We start from the raw sequence: 17364 nt of genomic DNA on the forward strand, positions 1-17364 counted from the left end.
AAAAACCTCCCACTGAAAAGAAACCTACAGCAGGTAAAGTGTAGGAACTGAATCTTTCCTAAAAAAAAAAAAGGCCCTGGACCAGGGCTCACCTGCCCGCCTAAGGCTAGCAACCCACACCAGGGACAACTCCTCTTCAACTCTACTGACTGAGTGGCCACCACTCCCATTTCCCTCACTGACCCAGAGGGGGTAGGGCACGGGGATGGTTCTGTCCCCATCAGCTGGCTCCCTCCTGGGTCCAAGGAAGCCCAGGGCAGAGGATCACCCATCGCAGATGTTGAGCAAGAAGCCACAAGCCACCCTTTGCCCCAGGAGAGGCAGTGCAGTAGCCTGGGAGCTGGGATGGGGCTGAAGAAGAGGAGGAAGATGAGGGGGAATCACTGGGAACTAATGGCTTTTCCTGGCCCACAACCAGAGGCCAGGGGGCTGAATGGCCAGGACTTACAGCAACAGCAGGTGGACCACCTACTAACCACCTGCCAGGCATCCACAACAGCAAGTGCCACCTACTGGGTGCAGGCATCCTAGGCACACTGCGCTAATTCTCATGGCACCCCATCCTTACCCCATTTTGCACATAGAGTAACAGGCTCAGAGAGGTTAAGTAACCTGTGCCAGAGCTAACTAGTGGGGCCGAGGCTCAGGTTCAGGCCTGCCTGACTCCCAGGCTCAGGGGTTTTCTGTGAGGCCACACCCATCCAAGGGGCTGGCTGGTCCAAAAACTGTCCAGCAAACCATCCTCAGGGTTGAAGATCAGCTAAGCCAGCAAACCTCAAACTGTAATGTATATACACACATCCCCGGGGAGCTTGCTCACACAGCGATTCTGACTTGGCAGGTCCAGGGAAGGGGCAGAGGTCGAGGTTTTTAACAAACTCCCAGGAGCTCATGGTGATCTGATGGCCCACGAACTATCCTTAGAGGGGCAAGGGATTCAGCCCTGCACTGATCCATCTCTGCAGACGGAGGCATCCCTTCTGTGCGACCTGATAGAATGCGCAAAGGAGATGGTCTTCATCCCAATCTGAGCTGAGAGGCCTTTCCCCTCTCCCAGAGCCTCCAACCACTCTGTACACACAGCCACGAGTTACACTCAGCACTGCCGCTTCCTGGAGAAACAGTACGGAAGCCAGCTACCCTCCCTCCGCTGGAGGACGTTGAATGAGCAGTGGTGGCTGGTTCAGTGCCCATCCCCGTGAGTTCAGAAGGCTCCCAGGAGACCTGCAGCCCATCCTGGCCTCAGCCAAGAGCTGGCCCAAGGCCTCGGGGACTTGGTTCCAACCAGTCCAGTTCCTCGTGGACCAGCTACCGGTCCAGATCAGTTCGTGGGGGCACCAGGCGGATGCAGCCGCAGCTTGGGCTCCATAGGATCGATGTTGAAGAAGTTGACCGTGGCAGAAGTCCTGGCAGGTGGTGGGGGGTCCCGGGTGGCCTCCCCCGGTAGCAGCAGCTGGGATGTGAGCTGAAGGCCAGAGGAGCCCCCTGAGCCTGAGTCAGAGGCAGAGGCAGAGTCCGGGGGCAGGGGCAGGGGCAGCACCTGTTGCAGGCTCAGGCCTGGCCGGGCACCGCTGTGGGAGGTACGCATGGAGGGCGAGGCCAGGCTGGTCCGCTGCTCCTGGGGGCAGCGGGGACACGGCAGGATCCTGCCCAGGGCCCGCTTGAAGTCCCGCATGAAGAGTGGGTAGATGATAGGGTTCATGGTGCTGTTACAGTAACCCAGCCACGTGAGGACATCAAAGAGACCGGGGGAGACGCAGTCACACACAGCCTGGAGGAAAGGGGCGCATCACTCCTGGTCCTGGGCAGGAACACAGACCACCCACCCAGCATGACTAGGACAGACACACACGAGCACACCCAGAGAAGTAGCCCACCTTCCTCCCTCCCCGTGCTTGGGCTGGTGTGGACCGCGGGGACCTCCCCAGCAAGGCCTGGACTCATCTGCCCCCTACGGTGGCATTACCTGGGCTATGTTGGCCACAAAGAAGGGCAGCCAGGTCACAAAGAACATGCCCAGCAGGATGCCTAAGGTCAGGCTGGCCTTCAAGGCCTTCCTGCTGTGCTTGGTGGCCAGACGCCTGCTGTCGGCCAACTCCACCCCAGGGCGGGGGGTCCTGGGCACCTGCAGAAAGGAAGTCCACATGAGTCAGCAAAGAGCCCTCGACTGACCCTGACCCCATCTACAGACTGAGCCTCAACCCCAATTCTAGACCGAACCCTCATACCGGCGATAAACTGAGTCCTGACCCTAGACCGAGCCCCAACGCTAGTCCTAAACTGAGGCCTGACCATGACTCTAGATCAAGCCCTGACATCAGCAATAAACCAAGCCCCGATCACGATCCCAGACTGATCCCTGATGCCTACCATAGATTGAGCCTTATATAACCAAGGTCTCAAATTGAGCCTCAAACCTGGACCAGACTGAGCCAACCTTAGCCCCAAGCTGTGTCCTGTCCCCAGCAATAGACTGAGCCCTGCTCCTGACCCAGCACTACACAAGGAGCTCTAGGAAATGCAGTGAGACAGCAACATCGCCCCAAACACAAATCAGTCCAAAAGACACCGCCCTCCATGCAAAGAACAAGTCTATGCAAGCCAGCACCCACGACCTTGAGCTCCAGCACCTCCCAAAGCCTTTGGTGCTAGAAAAATTGGTCACAATTTAACAAAAGAGGCCCTGTTGCTGTCCAGGGATTGGCTATCTCTTTTTATATGGGTTCTCTTCATATATTGGAGAAATGGTTTTGCTTGCACTATTACCCTCATGCTGCACAAAATAAAGTGCTTTTTTGGAAAACCTGTGCCAGAGCAATCGTTTACAATGAAATCTATTATAAATTATTTGGGGTGCTCTGGCATTTCACAACTCAAATTATGTGGGGACTAGCAGACATGCTATTCCCAAACATCGACTTCAAGAGCCGGAGTGTGGTGAAGGGAAGGGATAGAAAGGAGCCATTGAAAGGGGACCATGAGCATGAGGAGGTTAGAATTTGACTCTGCAATTTGGACCACAGTCCCAAAATATGAAGTTTCCTTAAACTGGAGTATCCCTTAGCCCAAAAGTTCCCAGAACTTTCCAACCTCATGAGCCCATTGAGAGTCTAATAACATCTACACTGTTCCCAGGAAATTAAAAGCTTATCATTTTTTTACACACATACAAAAAAAAAAAATTCCACACTTGCAGAGGGTTCTGAGTCATCATCTTGAAGCCCATCCATGAACTCCTAGGGGGGGCCCATGAAGTCCTCCTCTAAACCGTGCGTTGTAAACAATTTTGGATTTTCTTTTTTTTTTTCTCTTTTTTTAATAGAAACCCTTTCAACGTACAGTCCATTTTTATTATTATTGATTTTTAGAGAGAGGGAGAGAGAGAGAAAGAGAGGGGAGAAGTGATAAGAATCAACTCATAGTAGTTGCTTTCTGTACGTGCCTTGACCCAGCAAGCCTGGGGTTTCAAACCGGTGATCTCAGCATTCCAGGTCAACGCTCCATCCACTGTGCCACCACAGGTCAGGCCAATTTTGAATTTTCATACATCAGATTGTCACAAAGTGAGGCCCACCTATATTCACAATTTAAGTAAATATCAATGTGCAGGGGTGTGCACTCTTCATTGAACGATGCAAAGAATTGTATGCTTCTGGGAAGCACACCTGAGCTTTGCAAGTCAGGAATTCCCCCTCCGCCCTCCCACCCTACATTTTCTAAACTTTATGGGAGCCCAGCTTACTTCATGAGGCAGCCAGTAGTGGGCTGAGTACAGAGAAATGAGAGTCAGAAGGAGGCAGGAAGGGAACCAGATTCCCAGGCAACCTTCGCAGATGGAAAGGGGGCGGGAGAGACAAAGCCAAGATGTGTCAGCCCCATCACGTATGCACAGAAGTCAAGCCTCTCTCCCGGCTCTCAGGTGCGGGGCGCCACCACCTTCCAGGCCCGCTTTTCTCTCCCCGCCTCCTCCGTGTAGCGGGACCTTGTTCTTTGTCCATGGTGCTGAAATGTCAGCTCCATACTGTCTTTCTAAAAGCTTGGGGGTCTAATTTTGGAATAGCGGTGGGCAGGAGCGGACAGATGAAGCACTGTAATTCCCACCCCTCAGCGTGTTTATGCAGGCGAAGTCTGGTTATCTGAATATCAAGGACAAATCCACAAAGGGCAGCCGAAGAGAGGCATTTGTTGTCTCTCCCCTCCGTCTTGGTGAGGCAGCATTGTGCAGAGGCAAGAGCTAGGCTTTTAAGACAAGTGGTCGGGCTTCAAACTATGCCTCTACCACTTATTCACTCTGTGCCCTTGAGAGAGTCTCTGTTTCCACATCTGTAAAGTGGGAGAAACGATACTCAGCTACGGAGTCACTGTGAGGCTGTGGGTGATACGTGCATGCACGGGTCCCCACGCAGCGTAAGCGCTCAGCGCATGGTAGCCTCAGCAGGGTGTGTATGAGGAAGAAGTTCTGTCACCCTCGGCAGCCTGGTCCTCCTGCCAGCATTTCTGGCGCCCCAAAGCGGCACAGATGTCAGGACACACGCTCTGACTCACCACGCTGTAGCAAGGGGTGGGCTGGGTTGGGGGAGAGGATCCACTTCCCTCTTTCCTCTTCTCATTTTCTCCCCTCCTCCATATGGTTTCTTGGCCCCACCATGGTCAGCCTGCGGGAGAGGCTCCTGCTTCCCCAAAGAATCTGCTAAGATCTGCCAGGCCTTCGAATTGCTGCCATCAATGGGAACAGACAACAGGGGAGGAGGAGACACAGTCTTCAGAAGACCCCACCATACTGGGATCCCTCTGAGCCCTGGGGACCTAGGGCAGGGGAGAGGCAAGAGAGAACCTTGATCTTGTCAGAGCTCTAAGGCATGAGGAACTGAAGGCGATACCCTGAGGGCAGGCATCAGGGCAGAAAGCTCCAGAGGTGGAGTTATGGATAATCTGAGATTCTTTCGTCTTCCTGGGAACAATGGTGGGTTTTTCCTTCACCTCTTCTCCTGAAAGAGTTGACCCAAGAATGTAAGCAAAAGCGAAGAGAGAAGGAAACAGGCTCAGAGAAAGCAGGGGACCTTCCCCAGGTCACATAGTGCCAGAACAAGGCCTTGAACCAAAGCACTAATGACATCCCAAATCAACACTGTGACGCCCATTTATTGAGCACTTACTATGCTTCAGCATTTGATATTCACTGTGCCGTTCAGTCTTTATGGGAGTATTATTATCTCCACTTTGCAGATGAGGTTCAGAGAGGCAAAATAACTTCTCAAGAGCACTGAGTCAAAAATCAAAGTCATTTCTGGCTCCAGAAACAACACTTCTTCCACTTCACCATGCTGCTTTTATTTGGGGGGAGGGCATCCATGGGCCACAGTCAAGGGGCAGGTACAGAAACCCCGCTGCTGCCACCGACAGGCCTGCATGGGGCAGAAATCAATGGCACACACCCTGGCGTCTGGCTGGTGTCGACATGCCCCCCTCCACTTCTCTCTGCCCTGTAGTCACCTCATAGCCCCTTATGGTCACATTGTTTGCATATCCCTTACAAGCCTGTGACATGTGCGACTGTCAGAGGGCAGCCACCTGGAGGACAATCTGGCAGTGCCTTTCCAGAGTGCAATTCCACTTACAGGTTCCTCTGGTCATAAACACCCATACACTTGTCTGCACACACGGCATATACAAGAAGGCGTGCCACAGCACTATTCATGATAGGAGAAAATTAGAATCAGCCTAAATGTCCATCAGAAGGACAGTGGTTAAATAAACCATGGCACATCCCACTAAATAGCACTACACACATGTTTAGGCCCTGGCCATATAGCTCAGTTGGTTAGAACATCATCTGATATGCTGAGGGTGCAGGTTCAATCCCCAGTCAGGGCACATACAAGAATCAACCAATGAAAGCATCAATAAGTGTAACAACAAGTAGATCTCTCTCTCTCTCTCTCTCTCTCTCTCTCTCCCTCTTCCTCTCTCTCTAAACTCAATAAATAAAAAAATTAAAGAAAAAAATAGTAAACACATGTTTAAAAGAAATGAATCAATGAAATGGAAAGATATCCAAGACATATTAAGTGATAATGGCAAGTGGTAAAACAATACAACAGTTTTATTTGATTAAAAAAATGCACAAAATACTAAACTTTACTAGATACATAAACAAATATGTGAACATATAAAAAAAGGACAGGAAAGACATACTCTAAGTTAGCGAGTGTCCCTGGGAGTAGAAGGTGACTGACTGGAAGTCAAAGAGGTATTATACTTTATCTCTATATTTGAATTTTTATTTTAAAATGTACTTGTGTATTCCCTTGTGTAGTTTAAAGTGTTTATGGCCATCTAATCATAGTGTGAAGTTACAAGGTGGACTCTAGAACCAGACTGCCTATTTCCAAATCATGACTTTGTCACTACCCAGCTGAGTGACCTTGAGCGAGGTACCTCACCTCTTTGTGCCTCATTTTTCTCATCTGCAAAATGGCCATTATAATAGCATGTGCCTCATGCAATTGTAGTAAGGATTAAATAATATCCAGCAAGTTATTCGAACAGAGGCTGGCACGTACTGTGTACCACGTGTTAGCTATAGTGTTGTTGATTTAACTAGTGTCCAGTTTAGCTCTTTGATAACGGTGGTGATACTGATGCTGGTGGCAGGCTTAGTGCTTTTCCCCAGAGCAGCTCAGAAGGGGGTGAGCTCCCCAGAACCATTTTTTGCTATAAGAAGAAAGGAGAGGAACATTTGTTGAGCACTTACCATGTGCCTAATTTACATATATCATCTCATTGGTTCTTCAGACAACCTCAAGTGATAAACAGCATTACCCCTGGGGTAGAGGGACATCAAGGATGTTTCCAAAGTCACCTGGTTATTCTGGAAAGGAGGCAGGATTTGAACCCACAACCAGCCAGAACACAGACTCGTGTACCGAGACCAGGCTCCACCACACTGCCTTGGTCCTAGCAGCAGCCAAGCCTGCCACACTCCACACTGCTCCTCCATCAGCCTTGCCCCGATTCAGCCCCCTCCTTCCCCTCTGAGATATTTCTGTGATCACAGCCTCCCCCTCTGAGGAGGAGGAAGCAGAGAATGAAGGGAAGATAGATTGCTAAGACAGAATGAGGCATAGTTGGGTGAAAGACGGGGAGGAAGAGAATGGGGCGGAATGGGACTGAAGGGGAAAAGGATGGGAGAGCGGGAGAAAGGTGAAGTACAAAGGAAGACGATAGGGGAGGGGGCCATGGGCCACAGAGACACAGGAATCCTGGCAGACAAAGAGAAGCTGAGAACGCAGGAACCGCCAGCCAGGCCCCCTTCTGCTGCTCTCGGCCAGGCTGAGCTGAGCTCCATCACTGGTCCCTCTGGGACCTTCCAAGGATGAGCACGTTCCCACATGGGCACACTCCCTCCCCTCTCCTTTCCTGCCCTGGCAGCATCCAACGCCCGTTGCCTCCCATGCTCACAGTCCCTGACTCAGCTATAAGCATGACCCCCTTTCTCATAGCCTCTGGGGCCTGGAAGACCTGACTGAAACCACTAAGCCAACCGGTTCCTTTATAAAAGCCTGTTCACATAAATAAGCAGATGTGGGGGTAGGGGGCAGAAAATGCTCAAGCCTGCTCAGTTCCCATGTCCTCAACCCAGAGGAGCTGGGGCTTTAGGGACCTGTGCCCAACTCCCTTCCTACCACGGAGAAGCTGCAGGTTGCACCGGGGGAGGGAGCTAAGGGCTAGCTGGGGCTGAAGGCAGGAGGAAAGAGGCCCAACGTGCCACAAGCTTTGTTCTCATCAGTTCCTTTAGGTCCAGGCATTGAGAGAGCCTCCACCCCCAATCCGGAAGCTGCCAGCCTCTCGGACAGGCCAGCAGGAGTGGGAGGAAAGGGGTCAAGAGCCGGGAGGCCAGAGTAGAGGCAACATCCAGGAAGCAAATTCCCACAACGTAGGCAGTTCTCCAGGCATTATGGAAAATGGCATCAGAGAGCCTGCTTAGGGGCTGAGTGGTTCTGGAAGCAAGGATAGTAGCGGGGTCTGACACTTCCACACGCCACCAAAGGAAAGGGCTTTCCAGGAAGTAGGAGGAATTAGCACAGGCACCATTTCCGGTTTGAGGGGTCCATGGGTCATTCTGCCTTGGAGGCAGCGAGCTAGCCTAAATGACCCAGGAAGACTCTTCTCAGCATTTGGTTTTAGGACTCGGTGTGCCCCCTTTGCTTCAGGGTGCAAACATATGCACAGCCAATGACAGATTCTGAGTATCCACAGACTGAGACACCTCTCCTAGAAGCTTCATAGCCCCATCATGATAAAGTTCTGTAATCAGTGTCTGTCTCCCTGACTAGTACATAGATTCCCAGAGGGCAGGACCCTCTCAGTCCTGTCCATCACTGCATTCACAGCCTCGGATAGCGCCTGCACAATGTAGGACCTCCATACATGTTAACAAGCAACTGAATTGATGTACTGAAAAGTGTGGGATCCACCAGGTACAAGAACTGATTCTGAAAGGAATGGGAGGAAACGAAGCAATGTGAACAGGGGTTGAATGGCTGGCTCTGTGAAGCACCGTGTCCATTTCAGTCCTTTCATCAATAAACACGGAGCACTGAGGCTATGCCAGCCACTGTGGAAGGTGCTGGGAATCCAACAGGAAACAGACACATTCTAGTAGGAGGAAATAAACAGATAAATAAATGGGAACGTATTGAACATGTCAGGGGGTGGTAAGCGCTGCTGAGAATAATAACTCAGGAAATTAGGACTGAAGGGGATCCAGGAAAGTATGTCAGTTGCTACTCTTAATTGACAACTGAGCAGAGGCCAGAAGAAAGCAATGGAAGTTGCAGAGAAACCACATGGAGATGTAGGGGAAGGGTACCCCAGGCAGAGGGAACAGCAAGTGCAAAGGTCCTGAGGCAGGGCTGTGCTTGGTGTGCTCAAGGAACAGCCAAGAAGCCAGCATGGCTAAAAGAGAAAGAGTAAGGAAGGAAAGGAATCCACAGAAGGAGCAGAGAGCCAGGTGATATGAGAGGTGAGGCAGCAGGAGCAGAGGAACGACAGGACAGGACTTGCATTTTTAAGAGCTCGCTGTGGCTGCAAGAATGGAATCAGGCATCAGATGAAGGGGCTCAGCCTGGGGGCGGGGAAAGTGATGGAGATGAGAAGTGGCCCGAGCCTGCACATGCACTGAAAATAGAGACAAGACTAGACATGGATTGGGAGGAAGAGAGGCATCCAGGCTGCCTCCAAGGTTCCTGGCCTGAGCAGTTGAAAGCATGAGGTTGCCACTGGTTGACATGAGGAAGACTGTGGGGAGAGTAGGGCTGGGGCCAGGAAAATCCAAGGTCTATGTGGAGCATGTCAACCAAGCAGTCCAGGCTGGAAGTTATCAGCGTGTAGGTGGTACTTTCAGTCAGGAGACAAGATGAGCTCACCAGGGAGTGAACATGAAAAACATGAGAGGTTGGGGGCCCAGAGATGTCATGGCTGGGGGACCCAACAGAAGAAACTGAGAAGGCACAGCCAGTAAAGCACAGGGACATGAGGGGGTGTCCCTGAAGCAGTGTTTTAAGAGAGTGCCATCGCCCACAGGCAATCCAACGCTCACACTGAGGCCTTGGCATCGGCCTGATCTGAGCTTGAACCTCACTAACCAGCTGTGTGACCTTGGGCAAGTCACCTCCCCTCTTCCTGAACCTCAGCTTCCCATCTGTCAACAGGAATGGTGGCAATATTTTCCTCATTAGGTGTTCAGGGTTTAGCTCAGTTCAGTGTCTGGCACACAATGAGCGCTCAAAGACTGTGGGGCTGTAGCTGTTGGCACCTGGGGGACTTCTGCCCAGGTTCTGAGGCCACAGGCTCAGGTTCGATCCTGGTGCCAGCCAGTTAGAGTCACGGAAAGAAAATCTGTGTGTCACAGGCCCTGCTGGAACCAAGAATCTAGACCTCTCTCACTCCAACCTCATCAAGACCAGCCAGCTTCTCCCACCCTTAGTCACAAAAGCAGAGCTTCCCACAGTGGGGAAGGGCCTAGACCAAGGGTCCCCAAACTACAGCCCACGGGCCACATGCGGCCCCCTGAGGCCATTTATCCGGCCCCCACCGCACTTCCGAAAGGGGCACCTCTTTCATTGGTGGTCAGTGAGAGGAGCTCATTGACCATCTCATTAGCCAAAAGCAGGCCCATAGTTCCCATTGAAATACTAGTCAGTTTGTTGATTTAAATTTACTTGTTCTTTATTTTACATATTGTATTTGTTCCCATTTTGTTTTTTTACTTTAAAATAAGATATGTGCAGTGTGCATAGGGATTTGTTCATAGTTTTTTTTATAGTCCGGCCCTCCAACGGTCTGAGGGACAGTGAACTGGCCCCCTGTGTAAAAAGTTTGGGGACCCCTGGCCTAGACTCCAGGTGATAAATTGATACCTTGTCAGGTAACTGAATCACACAGTAGGAACACGAGCCCTTTACAGTTCCCGTCTAGCTCTCTGGTCACGCCATGAGGAAGTCTCATGTTGATGCCACTTTGTCTTTAACATTCGTCTGACACTTAACAAAGAGGAAGCAGGCCTCGGCCCAGTCACTTCAACCAGCCGAGTCAGGCCTCAGGAACACTGCTGGGTTCTGCACACTCACTAGAGTTGTGTTTGTCACCTTCTATTTATGGCAACGATAATTGCTTGTCCACTCTGGAAAAGATGAGTCTTTTTCTTAAACAAATCCATGGAAGTAAAGATAAATGAGGTGATTAAAAGAAATGACTAAGTACATATGAATGAAGTGGTTTGAGGAGTGTAGGGAGGGTAGTAAGACAGATGTCCCAAGGTGGTTCCTTTGGCCTGAAGTTTGAGACGTGTTCCTTTACAAGAACCCAGAGAAAGAGTAGGGATGGCCCAAGGCAGTTCTTCCTACTGCTGAAGAACCAAGCCAGGGTCACAGCCACCTGCTGAGACTCAAGGATGTTCTCCAATGAGCACAGATTGGGGGAGAGAGCAGGCCTGTGGCCAGGACCCCTGGCCCACCCAGCTGCTGCTCTGGGCCTCACTGCTGGAGTGGGACAAACTGCTCCAGGGAACTGGCCCTCAGCCAATTCTCCATTCATCTTGTGACCCACAAGCCCCCACCCCCACCTGCAAGAGTCTCCTTCACTTAAGGCTTCACCAAGACGAGCCTGGAGAGCCCAGTCAGGACCTTTCTCAGGGCCTATGATCTAATTCTTCGGGGCTAAGGCCTGGTATGTCTAAACTCCCATCCCTCAAGTGGACAACCGCACTTAAGCATCATGTGGCCTGGATGGCAAAAGCAGGTACACTGCTCTGGACCCTGCATGGCCTTGAGCTAAGAGCACCTATCCCATTTACAAGTAATTACAAAGCACCTACTATGCGCCATGGAGATCACAATCAACCCAGACACAGCCGGCCCTCACGGGGTTTACATTCAAGGGGGGAGACAGACAATGAATGAACAAGCCAACAAATAAACTGAGGGTCCCTCTGGAGAATAACCAGCTGGGGGAGGGTGCGGGTCTGCAGACAGAGTAGTCAGGAACAACCTCTAGGAAAATTTAATCTGTGAGCTGAAAAAGTCAGGCAAGGGAAGCTCTGGAGGGAAGCATTCCAGGCAGAGGAAACAGCAAGTGCAAAGGCCTTGGCAGGGAGGTCAGCTGGTGCCTTCAAGGAACAGACAGAAGAACCATGTGACTGGTGCAGAGAGAGGGAGGGGGAAGGAGGTAATATAGGAGAGTTTCACAGGGTGGGATCCCAAGGCCAGACCCTGACATAGGTCTCCTTTTTATCCCGACAGCAATGGGGACTCACTGAAGGGCAAGGAAGTCACGTGATCATTCTTTTTCTTAATACCTCTGACTGCTATGCAGAAAATGGATGGGGGTAGGTCTGGAGCAGAAGCAGGGGGAGCCAGCAGGAGACTATCAAAGGCTCCCAGGTAAGAAGCAATGATGGCTTGGATTAGGAAGGTGTGTTGGAAATGCACATGTTTAGGAGACAGCACCAACAGTTCCCACCAATGAATCTTCAGTGCAAAGGGAGAAAAATTATCCCTATGTTTCTGGCTTGCGATGCCATGATGGTGCCATTTGCCATCATGGGGAAGACCTGGGAGGAGCAGGTGGGAGAGTTGGGTCATCCTGAATTCCCTGTTGCACACGTTACCTTCCAGAAGCCTGCCTCCCATCTCGATGAAGCTATCCTGTGGACAGTCCAGCACAAAGTCTGGAGATCAGAAGACACCTAGGAGCTGGGAATAGCCACTTGGAAGTCACCATCAGCGTATATTAAGGGGTCAGGTGCCCCATAGGCACCCAATAGCTGCTCATTCCTCCAACCCACAATCCCGGATCTCCCCGCGCCCCGCGGGTACCTGCAGTGTCTCCAACGCCTGGCCGGCCATGCCCGCAGGGAGGGAGGCCACCTGCAGAGCCTGCTTTCGGGCGGCCAGTAGGATCCTGCAGTAGGTGAAGCAGATGGCGCCCGAGGGCAGGAAGAAGGTGAGGCCCGACGCCACGAGGACGAAGGGCAGGCTGGCTAGCAGGCGGCACTGGCCCGGGGCAGGTGTCCGCGCGCGGCCCAGCTCGTGCCAGCCCAGCAGCAGGGGCAGGAAGGAGGCAAGCGCCGCGAGGGTCCAGGCGCCCAGAACTAGCGCCAGGGCGCGCGGGGTTGTCATGCGCAGCTTGTAGCGCAGCGGCGAGAGGATGAGCAGGTACCGGTCCAGGCTGATGAGGCAGAGGTTGAGGATGGAGGCGCTACAACACATCACGTCGAAGGCGGCCCAGAGCAGGCAGAGGCCTCGCGCCAGCACCCAGCGCCCGTACAGCGCGTTCAGCATGGCCGGCGGCATCACCACCAGCCCCACCATCAGGTCAGACGTGAAGAGCGACACCAGGAAGAAGTTGGACGTATTGCGCAGCGCGGGCTGCGTGCAGATGAGGGCGATGAGCAGCAAGTTGGCCGCGGCAGTGAGCGCGATGATCACACACAGCGCGGCTGCCACCCAGCCTCGGCCCCCCGGGTCTGACACCAGCCCCGACCCCCAGTCGGGAGTGCTGTTGTATGCAGGACCCGGCTCTGGGACCATGGGGGCGCAGGATGGACAGCGAGGCCGTGAGGTCCGAGAGACACCCCTGGGGGCAGACAAGGGGGAGGAGAGGGACAGGGCGATAGGAAAACAGGCAGAGATCCGGAGAGGATGGGCAGGGGGTGGACAGGCGGCCTCCGGTGTGGGGCAAGGACACCTGGATCAAACGTGTAGGAAGTTTAGAGGGGGCGCTTGATGAGGAGCAGAGTGCCGTCGAGTGAGCGGGCAGGAAAGTAGGAGGATGGGGACGCCAGAGGACTCTTGGAGGTTGAATGGGAGGGAGCGGAGTCACCTAGAAGGGGCGGAAGATCCGAGCGAGGGCGCCTAACTGGGACACGGAACCGCGGAGGGGGGAGCAGAGGGCAGTGGGCGCGCTCGAGCGGGGGCAAGCTCTCCGAGGCAGGTGGGTGTTCGGGCGCTCTAGGTCTAGAGCCGTAGTGCTTGGGGTCTCAGGGTGGGGGCCCACGGGCAGAGCAAAGCCTCCCGCGGAGAAGGCAGGTCTCAGAGCCCGTGCAGAGGCATTCCTGGGATTGGGCGGACACGGTATCCTGAGGTGTGGGGAGGAAAGGACGCTGGGCCGGCTGGCAGGAACAGAAGGAGCAGCGGCCGCGCCTCCGTCCCCTCCCCACCTGGCCGCCGGGTCACGGGTCCCACTCCTGCCCGCGCTCGGTACCTGGGGCGCTCAGCGCTGCTCCGCCGCGGGCGACTGCGGCAAGCGCCGCGGGGCTGCGAGAGGAAGAGGCGGCCGCCGGCCCGGCAGGCGCCCAGGGAGCCCAGGAGGCGCGACGAAGGGCCAGCGCAAGCGGGTGAGCCGGTTGGGCTACCAGGGGTGCGTGGTCCCCGCGCCGCGGAGCCTGCGCTCCTCCTCGCTGTGGGCGGGGACAGCTGAGCCCCCGCCTCGCAAGCGGGCGGGGTCCCTGGTACCCCAGGCCTGTGGAGGGGCGATCCAAGTGCCCCAGCGGCAGCAGGTCGCCTCCCCAGATGTGGCAACCTCCACAGCCCCGCAAACCCCTCCCCAACTCACGCGTGGCGGTGGCGCAGGAGGAACTCAAGAAGAGGAGGCTGTAGCCTGCCTTTATCTAGGGCTACCCCCCTGTGCGGGTTTGCCCACCCGCAGCCGGCGCACCGCATTACCAGCGGGAGTCCATTGGGAGATATTGGGCAGATCACTTGACACCCATATATGCACACACACACACATAGGTATGTACACATAAATATTATACATAATATATAGTAATCTCTATAATACTTCTTTCAAACTTCTAGTTTAAACAGCAAGTCACCTCCTCCTCAGGGTTCTCCAGCAGAGATCTTCCCTTTTCGCAGCATCACCAGGCCCTAAGAAAGAAGTCCCTGACCTGTTGGCACTCCCAGTTTAACAGAATGTGAACAGGATTGGGACACTCCGGGCCATGTGGGGGGTACAGTCACTGTAGGTAGAGGGGTAGGATGTGGCACCCCAGGGTGTGATCCCACTGTGTATCTCTTCCTCTGACTAACAAGAGTTTCTACAAGGCTTTACAGATTAATGTTGTGAATTCCATTCATTCATTCAACAAACATTTGTTGAGCAGCTGGTAGGTGTCAGGTACTGTTCTGACCAACTGGGACACCACAGTAACCAAAACAGATCCCAGGTTTGTGGAGTTTGCAAGGTCTTTCTTGATTGCCTTCAGCTCAAAAGATTCTGTATAACATAGAGCCACATCTTGTGGTGACTCCATCCTGAACCCCTACAGCTCCCACACGTAAGGGTCCTGCTATGTGTCAAAGGCTTTATTATATTTTCTGACCTTTTGTAATAATACCAAGAGATAGATGTTAAACTGGGGCTCAGAGAAGCCAATGGCCTCCCCCGAGGTCACCAGCAGCAAGTGATAAAGTGGAACTGAAACCCAGGTCTGCCTGACACCCAAGGCAGAGAAATCCTAAGACACGACAGCACCCTCCACCCACTCATGAGCCACTTTTTGGTTCTCGGAGCCTCCATATTGCCCACAGACAGGTCTATGCAGCAGGAGGAGGAGGCTTGTCATCCTTCCCAGTACCACCTGCACCATCCTGACAGGTTCTGCTGTGCCCGAAGGAACAGGGTGTCATATACCAATCATGAGATGAATGTCTTAAAGGCCAGACTTGGGATCCCATTTCTGCTGCTTACTAGCTCTGTGGATTTAAGACCAATGGCTCCATCTCCTTGGGTCACTATTCTTTCATCTGCAGTAGTTTTCAGAGTAATACAGCAACCACCTCACAGGGTTCTTAAGGGGATTAAATGAGCCGGTGTAATCTGTAAACTTTATGGTATTGTGTCATTGCTAGCAGTTAGCCTCAATGTTCCCATTTGAACAATGGGAATGCATTCAACTCTGGAGTAAACCCTTCAGCCCAGGGATTCCTGGCTGACCAATAGCAAACCTCCAATGTAAAGCAGACATTGGAGCCCGGTGACCTGGGTTCATAATCCTGATTCTGCTCCTTGCTCTGTGAACGTGGTAAAGCCTCTTCAGTTCTCTGCTACTACGAAACTGGGGTGGTGAAGACATGAACAGAATAGGTCTTTAAACCATTTCACACAGAGGAGCTGCCTGATAAATTTCAGCTTTGAAAAATTAGTGAGATATATACATATACATATATATATATTATAGAATATAAGCCCCTCTGCTTTAACTTTGATGTAATGTTTGATAGCCTTTGTTTAGAAAAAAAAACTCAAGAAAACATGACAAAAATGTTAGTATTTGTTCAATCTGGGTGATAGATTCACAGATGTTGGTATGATCTGTACTTTTTTATAATTCTATTTTTTTCAAGCTTGGGCCTGAGTGATGGTGCCACCTTGTGATCACACTGTTATTACCTTGAATTTAAGAACTTTTCAGAAATTACCATGAGTGCTCCTAAAGTTATTGTTTCTATTATGGATTAATAATGTTCTAGACGTCCTTAACATTTCAGGGTGAAAAGGGACCTTCAGGATGCTTAGCCTTTGGTTGGTTACTTCTAGTCCCAAGGTGCTCTCTCCCTAGAGAGGAAGGCTGGTGCCACAATGGGACAGCTGAGTCTTAGAAGGTCCTTCTTCTGCTCCAGGCCTCCATCAGATGAGCCCGCGCTCAAGCTAGTGACCTCGAGGTCTCGAACCTGGGTCCTCCGCATCCAAGTCAACCGCTCTATCCACTAGATAGGTGCCACCGCCTGGTCAGGCCCCAGGCCTCCATTTTTGTCAGTACATAGAGGACAGAAGAGAGCTGCTCATTACAGAGATGGAGAAACCAAGGGCAGGGACGGTATGAGGCCTGCCCAAAGCTGCCCTCATAGAAGACACTGACCAACTAGGTAGGTGTTTGTTGGTTTTGTTTGCTGCTGTATCCTCAGTACATTAGGCTGTCAGTAAATATCTGTTCAGTGAATAAATCAACAAAACTATCAGCCCATCCACCAGCAGTTATGGGCCAAACATTCATTTGCAATAATTGTTTTTTATTTTTATTTATTGATTTTTAGGGAGGGGGGAGAGTGAGAAACATCGACTTGTTGTTCCACTTACTTATGCGTTCATTGGTTGATTCTTGCATGTGCGCTGACTGGGCATTAAACCTGCAATCTTGGCATAGGGGACGATGCTGTAACCAATTAAGCTACCCAGGGGGGGCTCATTCTCAATCATTTTAATAATGGCGGACATTTATCAGGGTCTTACTATATGCCAGTCACTGTTTCAAGCTCTATATGTACACTGATTTATGTAAAGCTCACCATGACACTGACTGGAAAAGTTATAATCTTCCCTGTTTTACTGATGGGAAACTGAGCCTCGGAGATCTTAAGTGACTTGCTCAAGATTACACAGCTAAGAAGTGGTGCCATCAGGATTTGAACCCAGGCAGTCAAGATTTTCCCTGAGGCTTAGAGCAGGAGGGGGGGGGGAGCTAGTTGGGGGTTGTTGGCTTCATACAGACTAACAAGGCAGGAAAGCCGGGACCAATTACCCACCCATCCGGAGAGGGGCCTGCGTTGACTGTAGTGTGTGTCCCTGCTAATCCCTTGTAAAGATTTTTAAGCCCTTGCGGGTGAGGGTGGAGGGGAAAGGATGGCGGAGGGGGAGCTGCAGTTATTTTTCTGGGCTGTTTTGGTTCAGTTTGAGGTTGGCAAAGAGGAAAATAGGCAGTCACTACTTCACATCTCACTCCCCTTTGTCAACTAGCCCCGCTAGCCAAACTTCTAGTCCTTAAAATATGGCTCCTCCCACTCGCTGCTCCCAAGTCCA

The 17364-nt window shown here is 52.1% G+C and overlaps 1 protein-coding gene across 1 annotated transcript; it reads right to left on the reverse strand.

Moving 5' to 3' along the window:
• Positions 1 to 1321: 1321 nt before the first annotated feature.
• HTR6 (5-hydroxytryptamine receptor 6) lies at positions 1322 to 13091 on the reverse strand. The gene is made up of 3 exons (XM_066265151.1): positions 12378 to 13091; positions 1967 to 2125; positions 1322 to 1771 (listed from the first exon to the last, which is right to left on the reverse strand). Exons 1-3 carry the CDS (start codon positions 13089 to 13091, stop codon positions 1322 to 1324), a joined length of 1323 nt encoding a protein of 440 aa, XP_066121248.1.
• Between the last annotated feature and the right edge of the window lie 4273 nt (positions 13092 to 17364).

This window comes from Saccopteryx bilineata, chromosome 3, assembly GCF_036850765.1.
Source record: "Saccopteryx bilineata isolate mSacBil1 chromosome 3, mSacBil1_pri_phased_curated, whole genome shotgun sequence".
Taxonomy (NCBI): Eukaryota; Metazoa; Chordata; class Mammalia; order Chiroptera; family Emballonuridae; genus Saccopteryx; species Saccopteryx bilineata.